The 11,655-nt window shown below is 46.0% G+C and overlaps 1 protein-coding gene across 1 annotated transcript; it reads left to right on the forward strand.

Annotated features, from left to right (window-relative positions):
* Nucleotides 1-506: 506 nt before the first annotated feature.
* On the forward strand, nt 507-9,668 carry ARPC4 (actin related protein 2/3 complex subunit 4). The gene is made up of 6 exons (XM_090284137.1): nt 507-589; nt 2,898-3,016; nt 4,383-4,494; nt 5,499-5,594; nt 6,534-6,704; nt 8,814-9,668. Exons 1-6 carry the CDS (start codon nt 587-589, stop codon nt 8,817-8,819), a joined length of 507 nt encoding a protein of 168 aa, XP_090140263.1. The 5' UTR covers nt 507-586; the 3' UTR covers nt 8,820-9,668.
* Nucleotides 9,669-11,655: the final 1,987 nt, after the last annotated feature.

The raw sequence follows: 11,655 nt of genomic DNA on the forward strand, positions 1-11,655 counted from the left end.
CAGTGACTTGCCGGGGAGGGTTTCCTGGCCGCCAGCTAGTCCACTGCAGGTGGGGTGACGGGTATGCCTCGGGTGTACCCTAGGGAATGGCCGGGGCTGGAGGGCGGGGCTCACAGCCGGGTTTTCGGGCTGGCGGTTAGACCCGTCGAGCCCCAGGGGCTGGTGGTAGGAGGGGCCCGGAAAAAGAATGGGGGCGCAGAACCGGAAGGAACGAAGGTCTCCTCCGACTCGCCCTGTCCAAATATGGTGCCCAACCTGCGGCCGGGCTGCACCATTGTGTAACTACAGGGAAAAAGAGCGGCGAAGAGGTCAAGAAGGCCAAAGCCCAAAGCGAGAGCAGCATGGATAATGGTATAATCTTGAGTACCTATTTGAAACTTAAAGAGTCTAAAATAATCAAGAGAAGCCCAGCGGGAAAACTTCGAAAGGACCAAGTGTTGCAAGGCTTCCCTTCCCCCACTCGGAGCACAGATGGTAACGTCCGGAAGTCCGGGCGGAGACTGCGGCTGCGCTTCTCGCGAAAGGGCAGGCGTCGCGAGCCTGGCCACTTCCGCACTTCCGCTTTCCGGCCCAGCCAGCGCCCGCGATGGTGAGAGTGCTGGGCTGGGGGTCGGGGGCCAGGGTCGCCCCCCACCCCTGCTCCCCTTCGTTCCTGTTTTGCCGCAACGCTATTGGTCTGGGGGAGATACAGCTTTGCAGCGGAAAGACCCAGGGCCGAGGGATGCTGGAGGGTTGGGGGCACGAAGAGGCTGGGAGGAAGAGGGCGGAGTAGGGGCCGAAGTGAGGAAGGGGCAAGCGGGTGACGCCCTGGTAAAAAGCAGGCCTAGTGGCTTCACGGTCTGGCTCGCGGGACAGGTAGGGAATATTCCTGCTGCTTGGAGGAAGTCGGAAGTGGTGCTTCTTAGGTTCGGGATAGTGCATCCCAAGCACATAGTAGGCCTCAGAGCCCGTTGTAGGGCCGCGAGGCTTGCAGTACGGCCACCCTCCCACCCAGAACAGAACTTCATTTAGTACATTGCTCTGTTCTCCTCTGCCGGCTTGACCCCATAGTTTCCCAAGGGGAGCGTCTATACTTCCTCATGCCACTCTTTTCCTTACCCTCTGCCTTGCTTCTTCCGTACTGAAGGATCTCTTCTATGCTGCCTGCACTCACGCTCTTTTCTGTCCAGAACTCAACCGGTTTGTGTTCCTGTAGTACATAATATCTGATGCTACTGATCCCTTTCTCCCAGGAAATCCTCCAGTTTGATAAATGTGGGCATCCCTGGGAGTTATTAAGTGGTAATCATTTAGTCTGTTGGCTTTGATGACCTTGTGTATCCTGGTGACTCCTAAATTTGCCCTCCTAGCTCTCCTTTTCAAGATTTACCTGGATGTCTTGAAGACACCTTGACGTTAGGCCTCCAGAGCAAAACTCCACTTCTACCCTAAACTTGCTTGTCCTCCTTTGTTCCTTATACTGTCTGTGTATACCTCTCGATCTTTTGAAAAGCAAGTCTATTGGATTATTCCATGAGGCTATGTCTGTTTCAATTGTGGAAGGGCAGGCCTGGGGGAGTGGGGTGGAAAATTCAGCCTTTTCAGGTTTATCATCTATGAATTTTAATGAACACAATCTTGTAACCACTGCTGCAATCAAGATACAGAATATTTCTATCACCTCAAAATGTTCCCTCAAGTCCCTGTCCCACCCCATCCCAGGCAACCACCGATCTTTCCCCTTAAAATTTTTCCTTTTCCAGATTGTTATAAATGGAATTATTCAATATGTAGGATTTTTAATGTGGCTTCTTGCCATAATGCATTTGAAATTCATCCATGTTGCGTGTGTCAGTATATTCCTTTTTATTGCTGAGTAGTATTTCATTGTGTTGATGGGCATTGTTTGTTGGAACGTGTTTTTATTCCACGATCATCTACATCTTATGTCAGTGTAACCCCTGTGATATTCTCTGCTTGGCCTCTTCCACAGCCCCAGTCCAGGCTTTCATTAGTACTCTTTGAATAACTGCATTATGTCTCACTTCTCTCTCCAGCCCATTCTCCACAGAGCCTTCATGCAGCTGTAGTTGTATAACTTCCCCCTAAGAAAGCCCCAGCAGTTCCTTACACCACAAAAGAAAAGCTAAACTGAGTAGCCTGGCATGAGATCCTCCGCGAATCTCCAGCCTACTGGAGCATCATTTACTGAATCTAAAATATTTCCTATAGATAGCAACATTGTACTCATTACTACTTCAGAACTCTTAATACCCTGTTTTGTTATTCTAACCTTGCTTAAATTATTACTTTCATTCATTCATTCATTGAACAGAAAATGAATAAGGCACTATATACATGTGTTAGATATGAACAGGGGATAACTTGTAAATCTGTCACAGTTATCCTTTATATCATAGCTTTCCCTCCTGTAAAGATGGTATTAATCACCTTTGAATTTCCAGCACCTAGCTCAATGCCTAGCACATAGTAAACTTACCCATTTTTTGTTTCAGAAGATAGATTGAGGATAATTATTCACCTACATGCTTCTAGACTGGAGTTTCTCAACCTCAGCACTGTATGGGGCTGAATAATTTTTTGTTGTGCATTGTAGAATGTTTAGTGGTATGCCTGGCCTCTATCTTTTCAATGCCAGTAGTATTCCCATCCCAGATAGTGTCAGTGAAAAATCTCAAAATTGCTGAATGCCCCCTAGGAGGCAGAATGCTCCCCTGTTGAGTACCACTGGTCCAGACTTAAGAGTGGAGGCATCTTGAAGGCCTCGTCTGTTCTGTTTACTTTGGCATTGGAGAGCCTGTCACCCTCAGTACTGCCTGGCTCTGGAGTAGCTAGAGCAAGGGGCCAGTTGGTTTGGTGAGATAGATTCTGATTCTCCCTTGGGGTTTTTCCTACAGACTGCCACTCTCCGCCCCTACCTGAGTGCCGTGCGGGCCACACTGCAGGCTGCCCTCTGCCTGGAGAACTTCTCTTCCCAGGTTGTGGAACGACACAACAAGCCGGAGGTAGAAGTCAGGTAGGGAAGGAAAAGGTCAGAGTGGGGGTGATGGGAGCCTCAGAACATGCCATGAACTTCCATTCTGGCGTTGTCAGGACAGCAGTTCATGTATTTTGTCTTGCTGCCAGATGAGCAATGGTTCCCAATTTGGAGTTCAGAAAATAGGGTCAGTGGGTTGGCAGGACAAAACCCAGGGGGAAAACTACTCTGGAGCCAAGATTGCTTGGCACAAGGTAGGACTTCTCAGACTAAAGATGTTCGTGAAGTATATCCTGTGGAATTATTGAACCCACTCAGAGTTTTAAGAAGAGGATGGAGAATATAGTTAGATGCTGTCTCTGTTCTTTTCTAATTTAAAGATCAAGGACTTTTTAAAAAGATTTATTTCTTTTTTAGATAGAGGGAAAGGGAGGGAGAGAGACATCGATGTGCAAGAGAAGCACTGACCAGCTGCCTCTCGCACCCTGACAGGGAATTGAACCGGTGACCCTTCAGTTCACAGGCTGGTGCTCAGTCTACTGCGCCTCACCAGCCGGGGCAAGATCAAGGAATTTTCCCCCCCAACTAGCCTGGCCTCTCATTTCCTATAAATATTCTGCAATTCTTCATTTTGGGTTTATTTTCTTACCTAGTTTATGTTTTCTAAACAAGTTGTTCTTTTTACCCTTTCAAGTTTAATCTGGGAGATATATATAACTGAGATCTGTGGTATTACCACGCTGTGTGATACATTCAAATTTTAAAGAAACAATAAGATGTTAGTGTGTGTCGTGTTATGTTATTAACATATATGTTTTCTACTAGGCATTTTAATAAGAACAGCTCACAGACACCACCACCACAGTTAATTACCATTACATAGATCTAGGAACCCAGAGGCACCAAAATGGGAACTGAGCTGAGAGGGGTCTTAATGCCGAATAAGTGAATCATGCCAAACTGTGTTAGCTTGTTCTTTTCTCTAAGGCAGCCTCTCTCTTCTCATTCCTTAAATGGTATGTGGGTGTGCCTATATTTACTAAATTAAGAGCTGTCATTTGTAAAGCTATGGGACATTGGCCCTCTTTAATCTCTCTCAGGCCTTGCCAGGAAAGTAGGAATGAGTCATTTTACAGATGAGAAAATTGAGATTCCAGTAGGGTTACCCTCCCAAGGAGAAAAACAGAGGAGGCTGGGTTGCAAAACTTCTCTGCCCTGACCCCAGAGCCTGTGCTGTCTGCATTAGAGAATACTCTCACTGGCCCCCATCTTAGAGCACTCTACTTGTGAGTCTCCTGTTTCTTGGACTATGGTCTCAGATGGTGATTCCAGGACCTGTTGTGGGATTTCCCTGAACATTCTGTTCCTCTCTAGTACAGTGGCCATTGTGACATTGTGTTTTCAGGAGTAGCAAAGAGCTCCTGTTACAACCTGTGACCATCAGCAGGAATGAGAAGGAAAAGGTTCTGATTGAGGGGTCCATCAACTCCGTCCGGGTCAGCATTGCTGTGAAACAGGTGAGCTCACCACAGAGCCCCTGCCTCTCCAGGAAGCCAGGCATCCCTACCTGATAGATCAGGGTGGATGGAAAACCAGGCTCTATTTCCTTGAATGTGCCCAGGAAATGGGTAGAATAAAGAGCAAGCAACTCCGTCTTCTAGGCTTGCCCTGGAATAAGTCTAGTTCTGAAAAATAAATAGTACCAGTACCAATTTAATAGTCATAAACTCTGAAAGTAAGATTTAGGGTAAAAGACAAAGTGCAGTTTCTTATGTTTCCTCTGACATTCCCTCTGCCATCATAATTTTTGCCATATACATGTACTACCTGGATAGTTATTTACTTAATAAGTTTCTTTAAACTGGGTTAGTTTCATTAAAAGAAACAGGAATGAAAAAAACAGTATCACTTGACACGAGGAGGGAACTCTAAAAAATAAACATAATGAAAACAAAACAATGATTCTGTCGCCTACAGAAAGCTCTGACCCTGGGGCCCACTGTCTTTGTTAAGAGGAGATTTCCAAGTGTTGGGGACTATTCAGGGCATACAAATTTTTCTTTTAGAAATCTTGAGTGTTCAGCAGGGAGAAACTGGGAATTGTTTGATGGTCAGTGTTATTAAAGTAGAGACCACCTAAGGTTATCTCTGATACCCTAGGTGAGGTATATCACAGACTGGAAAATGTAGCACTGGTGAAATAAGAAGGAAGAGGCATCTTTGAATATAGGTGAGGACTCTGGAAGGAGAGGATAAAAGACGCAGGTTCACCAGAATTACCTCTCTGGATGGGCAAAGATGAGATAATATAATGCCCTGTTGGAGAGGCTCTAATATTGTAGACCCCTCTTTCAGTTGGCCACCAAGTGCCAATGATTCAAAGTTTAGGCAGTGATTGCTGCCAGTACCAAAGCCCACTGCCTTCATTGAGCCTGGGAGATATTGGGTCAGAAGACCAGGCTACCTGCTGGTCTAGGTTATCAGCTCTAGGGAAACAACATTTCTGCTTTGCTCTCAATAGGCTGATGAGATTGAGAAGATTTTATGCCACAAGTTCATGCGCTTCATGATGATGCGAGCAGAGAATTTCTTTATCCTTCGAAGGAAACCAGTAGAGGTGAGACCATGTGATGCATATGATTCTATCACTGAATCCACTATCACTGGCGTGGACTTGTTTCTAGAACCAGGATTGCTACTTCTCCAGCTGTAGGGCATCCACCCACTACTTGAGTTCAACAGCTGGCCTTCATTCCAGCTAGAGTAAGGGGATTAGCTTAGGAGAAGTTAGGTCTGCCTCAACCATGGAAATGGCCAAAAAGAGCAGACACATTCATCTTTCCAGAGCCTATAGTCTAGCAGCAGAAAGGACACATCAAGTCAAATCCTTTCTGAGCTTTACCACCAGCTAATTTTATAGTCTCAAGGATACAGTTGACATTGGGTTAGTTGTTGCTGACTTTGTACTGTGAGTCCTCTCCACAGACACCCTGTCATCTTAACTTCAGATATCCTCGATGACCCAGCAACTACCACACAGAGCAGCACATACCATCGTCAGATACATTAGGTGTATCTCATTCTGAGCTAAAATCTTTCTCCTGGTCATAGATCTAAACTCTGAGGCCACCCAGAATAAGTAAAATTGCTCTTCCACACACAGCCCATCTGATAATTAGAGACTCCATTCCATCCTTCTTCCACAGCATCTCTTCTCTCCATACTAAATGTTACCTGTTTGATTAGATTCTTCTGTAACAAGATTTCAATTCACTTTCCCTTGACTCATGAATGCAACTATTTGTGCCACAGATAGTCTTCCCAAGACATCTTATTTACACAAAACCCTCAACTGGGTTCAGTTCATTGGATCCAACCAACATAGACAACCCACCAGAGCAAGTGGGCTGCTCACTGAAAGGTGTGTTGGCTTGAGAGAAGATCACAGCCAGCTGGAAGCATGTGACTGAGTGAATGCAGAGGACAAAGCCAGCTAAGTTCCCCTTGGGATGCTAATATTCTGTTTCTTTTCCTCCCCGCTATTTTCCTTCCCTAGGGGTATGATATCAGTTTTCTCATCACCAACTTCCACACAGAGCAAATGTATAAACACAAGTTGGTGGACTTTGTGATCCACTTCATGGAGGAGATCGACAAAGAGATCAGTGAGATGAAACTGTCAGTCAATGCCCGTGCCCGAATTGTGGCTGAGGAGTTTCTCAAGAATGTAAGTAGGAGCCTTCCTGGTTTCCTTCCAGAGGTAGAAGGAGCCATGGGTCCTGTTGAGAACTTAGCATTTGGCGGGAAAGTGGTGCCAATGTGTGACTATTTCCTGAGGCCTCTAGGATCTCTGGTGGGTGGCAAATCAGCCAGATGCCTCAGGGCTGGAGGACCCGAGTTTCATCTTTGAGAGCTACAAGGCAGTTTCCATAACTAGGTGTCTGGGGGTGCCTCTTTGGGCTTTTATGGGGACTTAGATGCTAATTTCTGCATCTCAAAATGTACAGCGTCCTCCTCTATATCTAGTTCAAACCCAAGTGAGACAAATAAAATCTACATGTGAATTTTCTAGGAATATAGGACAGTTAATCATAGTGTAATTCCACTTCTCAAACAGACCTAAATATTTTTCTTCAGAGTCTGTTTCTCAGGCTTAAAGTCATGATTTCTTCAACCTGTTTTCCATCACTTTCCTGGCCTAAGTCCTCTGAATCCCACTTCAATTGATTGTGCCTTCCTAATTGAAAGGGCTGCAGTCCTCTGAAGAGGAGGAATTGTAAACATTGATGAATTGATGACACAGTTGTTCTTGCTGAAATATTCAGAACGTGCCTTCTCATTTTTCTTCTTCCAAACAATCTTTGGTTTGTTGACACGTTCCACTCAGAGTTGACTGTGATCCCTAGATGGTGGATTTAGTGTTTATTTCTACCAGTGCATACAGACCCAGCACAGGAACCCAGATTCCTAAAAATGGAAATTATACCCGCTTCCCCTGGGCTTTAATTACACGAGGGCAGCCAGCGTACAAAGTACATAGCTGTACTGTGCGCACAGGGTAGCGTGCTTGCTGAGATCACACAGGCTGTGTAGTCACACCGGCTGAGTGTGAGTCCAGGTTCCACTGCCTACCCAGACATGGGGCATGGGACCAAACTAAGCCTGTTTTCCTCAGTGGCGAAATGAGACTGAGTAATTAACCTGAACTGTTCCAGAGTGGTTGAACAATGAGGAAATGTAAAGCATATCATTTGGCACCAGAGTAAATGTTCTATGGATTGTAGCACCAATAGGAGACTTTTGGATTCAACTGTGAAGAAAATTAATTCTTGTCCCAATTTAATATTTAGATCATTCATCAGTCATTTTTGTGATAATTACATTTCTGTAGTTATACAACTAAAAGTACATTCACATGTTTCATTTAATACCTTAAACAATCTGAGTCAGGTGTTAATCCCCATTTTACAGATGAGTGAACTGGGGCTCTGGAGGTGAAATCACCTGCCCAAGGTCCCTCAGCTGTAAGTGGGAGAACCATGACTTGGAATTAAGTTTTAGACTGAAAGATCAAGAATAGTACTTCAGCATCTGGCTGAGAGGGGTCACACACTAGGTGCATGCAGGGGTCCGGCAGGTAATGTACATGAGTGAAGTGGGTTGTGTGGGGGCTTAGTGAGCACATGCCTCACCTGAAGAGGATCGCAACCACACAGCTTCATCTTACTGCTTTTCAAAGGAACCCCAGAATCTGGGTTTGTATTCACAATCTCATATTTTCAAAGTTGGCCACCAATTCATATTCTTTTAAACATTGTGTGGGCCTAATAGTACTAATTTTTGGGCGAGGCCATTTGTTGGTCTATAACCTCTGGTCTGTAAAATGTCCTGGTCTGTTCTTGGCACTTTGGCAAAAAACGTTTCAAGGACCTATCCTGGTTGGACCACACAGAACTCGACACAAAGTACTCAGTGCTCTTAAGTCTCCAAGCCCTTGTATCTCTAAAGAAGGCAACCTCCGTTCACCAAGCAAGGTGCTATGACAGTGCTAGCAGCCTCTATGACATGCCAAGGGAAGCTGTGGAAAAGCCCATGCCACCTTTAATTTCTCTGACTTGCCTGGTGCTGGGTTTAGGGCCAGTGCCCCAGAGATCACTGCTGAATTAGGAAAGAGCATACCCACAGGGGTGTCCTGGAGCCCAGCCCTGCCCCTCAGAGATCTGAGCAGAATGGCAACTCTCAGATCATCCCACCTCCCCCAACTCCCCTACCCCACAGTACGCCTGCCGGGATATAGCACTAACTATCGTTCACCACCTCTTGGTTCTCTTGACAGTTTTAAACATCTGGCTGGATCTCATGACCATCCCCCTCAGAATCTCCTGTCTCTGCGAAGTCGTCCTGGAGTTGCTTTTTGGAGCGGCAGCAGAAGCAGAGGAGGGGAACTGGGTTGGGGTGGGCATTAGATGCGGGAGGGGGGTGGTGTGCTTGCTAGCTGGCAACAAAGCAGCAATGGACCTGCCCCAAGGCCACACGTGCCTGGTCAGGCTGGCTTCTGATGTTCAGTCCCCTGGGCTGGGACAGATTTTTTTTAACGTCTTGAAACTTAAACTGTGCTTGTAGGAGACTGTAATCTTTTTGTCTTTTTTTTTTTTTTTTTTTTTAACAATCTTCACCTCAGTGGCTGTAACTGGTCCCAGTGATTGTACCTGATTGATTGCTGTGGGTCTGGGTGGGCCTGGAGCCAGAAGGCGACTACTATTCCTCCCCCAAGCCACCCCATTATGGGGAGGGAGGAAGGTTTCTGACTCTAGTTCCTCTTCTTTGCCCTCTTATCCTCAAGCCTTCTTGGGCCAGTTGAAGCAGTGGCCAGCTTCCTGAGTTCTGTCTAAAGATGGTCACCCAGCAATGACTGGGGACAGAGGCTGAACCAGTGGCCAGCAGCCATGCATAGGAGCTGGAGCAAGAAAGCCAGGTAACCTCTGGCCACAGGGGCCGCTTCAGGCCCTCCCAGCTGAGAGGGGCCACTGTTTCATTTTGTCTGTCAGTGCAGTGCCTGTGCTGAAGGTGGAGAGGTGAGGCTGGGGCCTTTTCACCTGCTCTGGCTCCTCTGCTCCCATACTCGCTGTACCTTTTCTTATTCCTCCCTCCCCTGATTAAAGTCTCTTCTTGCCCTTTTGGGGCTGCATGAGGTCTGTGCTCTGTGTGCATATATGAAAGGAGGGGAGGTGGGGCTTTTTAGGCTGGTACTTGGGCCTGCGGCCACCACCAGAGATGGTCTTTATGATTGGTCCCTGACGTCCCTGCCAAGGGCCCTAATTCAGAGAACTCCATTGCAGTCTAGACACCACTCACTTGTAAAACTGCTTTCTTTATCTGTAAAGAGCTTTGGTCCTTTCTACCTAATGAGCTCATTTGGGCTAAAAGCCATCCTCAGAGGGGTAACAATCCCATTTATGGCTAGGGAAGCTGAAGTTCTATGAGATGCAGCAACTTTCCCCAAATCTAGCCATTGAGCAAGAGAGTAGACTTCAAATCCCAGACTTCTGCTTCTACCAGTGCTAAGATAGTAGCCATGTGTGGCTATTTATATTTAAATTATTCAAAGTAAAGTTGAGATTTACTTCCTCACTCCCAGCAGCAACATTTCAAGTGCTCAATAGCTACCAGTGACTAATGCCTACCATGTAAGACGGTACGTGTATTTAATATTTCCATCATCAGAAAGCTCTGTTGGACAGTGCTAGAGTTCTTGGTGAAACTTCAAAGTAAAAACACTTGTGCTTGAATCCCAACTCTTGCTGCTGAAGTTGAGCAAATTATTTGTATTCTGTGCATCAGTTTCTTAATCTATAAAGTGGAGATAATAAAACAATGTTGACAGGACCTGCTATACAGATTTTAAACAACAGCTGATCTTTCTACCAGCCCACTGTCCAAGCTGATAACATCTCACTGTGCTAGACAAGGGGGATGACATCCCTGTCTTGGAGAGACTTGGGGGGACTAGTAAAAGAGCCAGATGTTTAAATAGATATGCTGAAGTGTTTCACATTCACTAACGTAAGTGTTTAGGATAAAGAGGGTGCTAGGAAACATTTCAGAAGGCTTAGCCTTTGAGCTGAGCTTTCAAGAGTCTTCCAGATGACCAAAGGATCTCGAAAAGAAGGACAAGGTAATGTTGGAGGAGGTACTGGGGCTGGGGGCAACTTGGGCAGCTGTCATCCCCTTTATGACTTACCTCTGTGACCTCCCCCTCCTGCCTTGCAGAATGAGATGTACCTTCCTCTGCGGCACATAGCTGTTTTCTAGCTTTGCAGTGAATGTTAAAGGTGCTCACAGTGAAGTTGATGTCCACTATAGGGCAGCTGCTTACTTAACCCTCACAGGACGGCATTGTGTTGGTGAGCCAGCCAAAAGTCATGAATCCATCTCCCAGGATCTGGAGCCCCTGAAACCAAATTTGCTGCCTGATGAAAAGAGACTGGATGGTTTCCAATCTACCGGCTCTCTCCTGGGGCCATGCCTTTGGGAAGCCCAGTCACCAGCGCATGGAGGGTTGGGAATGGTGATCTGAGTGGTTGTGGTTGGCTGGACAGCTACGTGGAGGACCCATCTTCACTGAATGGGCAGATTTAGCCAGTGACAACACAAAGTGGTTTTTTTTAGACCAGAAACCCTCTTCCCTGGAGTCTGCTTAAATGTGCACTGCTAGAATTTGCCTCTCAAACTGCCCATATTTCCATGACCAATACGATAAACCTTATGCGCAATAACATGGGCTTACATTTAACGGTGCTTATGTTTAAGAATGGGGCCTTGGAGTCAGACGTGGGTTCCGTTCTGGCTCTAAAATGTAATGATGCAAATTATTGAATATCTTGGAGCCTATTTATCTCACCTGTGATTTTTGAGGTTACTGTTTTGCCACTACTTCCAAAAGGGTTGCCTAGTTTTGTTTTGAGAGCTGTGCATAATTTTAATTACATTTTCTCTGCAATTGACTCAAACGTTGATCTGTGTTTCTATTATCAAGTTACTGTGGGGTAGGGGTGGGGAGGAGTGCACTCTGCCTTGATCGTTGTTTCCCCAATATACTGTCTTTCACATTTATTCCCCAAAGACCTGATCCTAGCTCCATCTGTCAGGCCCTACAGATGCCATCCCGCCTCATGAGG

This window comes from Furipterus horrens, unplaced genomic scaffold (genome assembly GCF_987537825.1).
Source record: "Furipterus horrens unplaced genomic scaffold, mFurHor1.1.pri manual_scaffold_7, whole genome shotgun sequence".
In the NCBI taxonomy this organism is placed as follows: Eukaryota; Metazoa; Chordata; class Mammalia; order Chiroptera; family Furipteridae; genus Furipterus; species Furipterus horrens.

Excerpts from the sequence above, each read along its gene's own strand:
- ARPC4 (XM_090284137.1), top strand. Across the intron at positions 3,017-4,382 it reads AAGCCGGAGGTAGAAGTCAG|GAGTAGCAAAGAGCTCCTGT; the intron begins GTAGGGAAGGAA and ends TTGTGTTTTCAG. Across the intron at positions 4,495-5,498 it reads TCAGCATTGCTGTGAAACAG|GCTGATGAGATTGAGAAGAT; the intron begins GTGAGCTCACCA and ends TGCTCTCAATAG.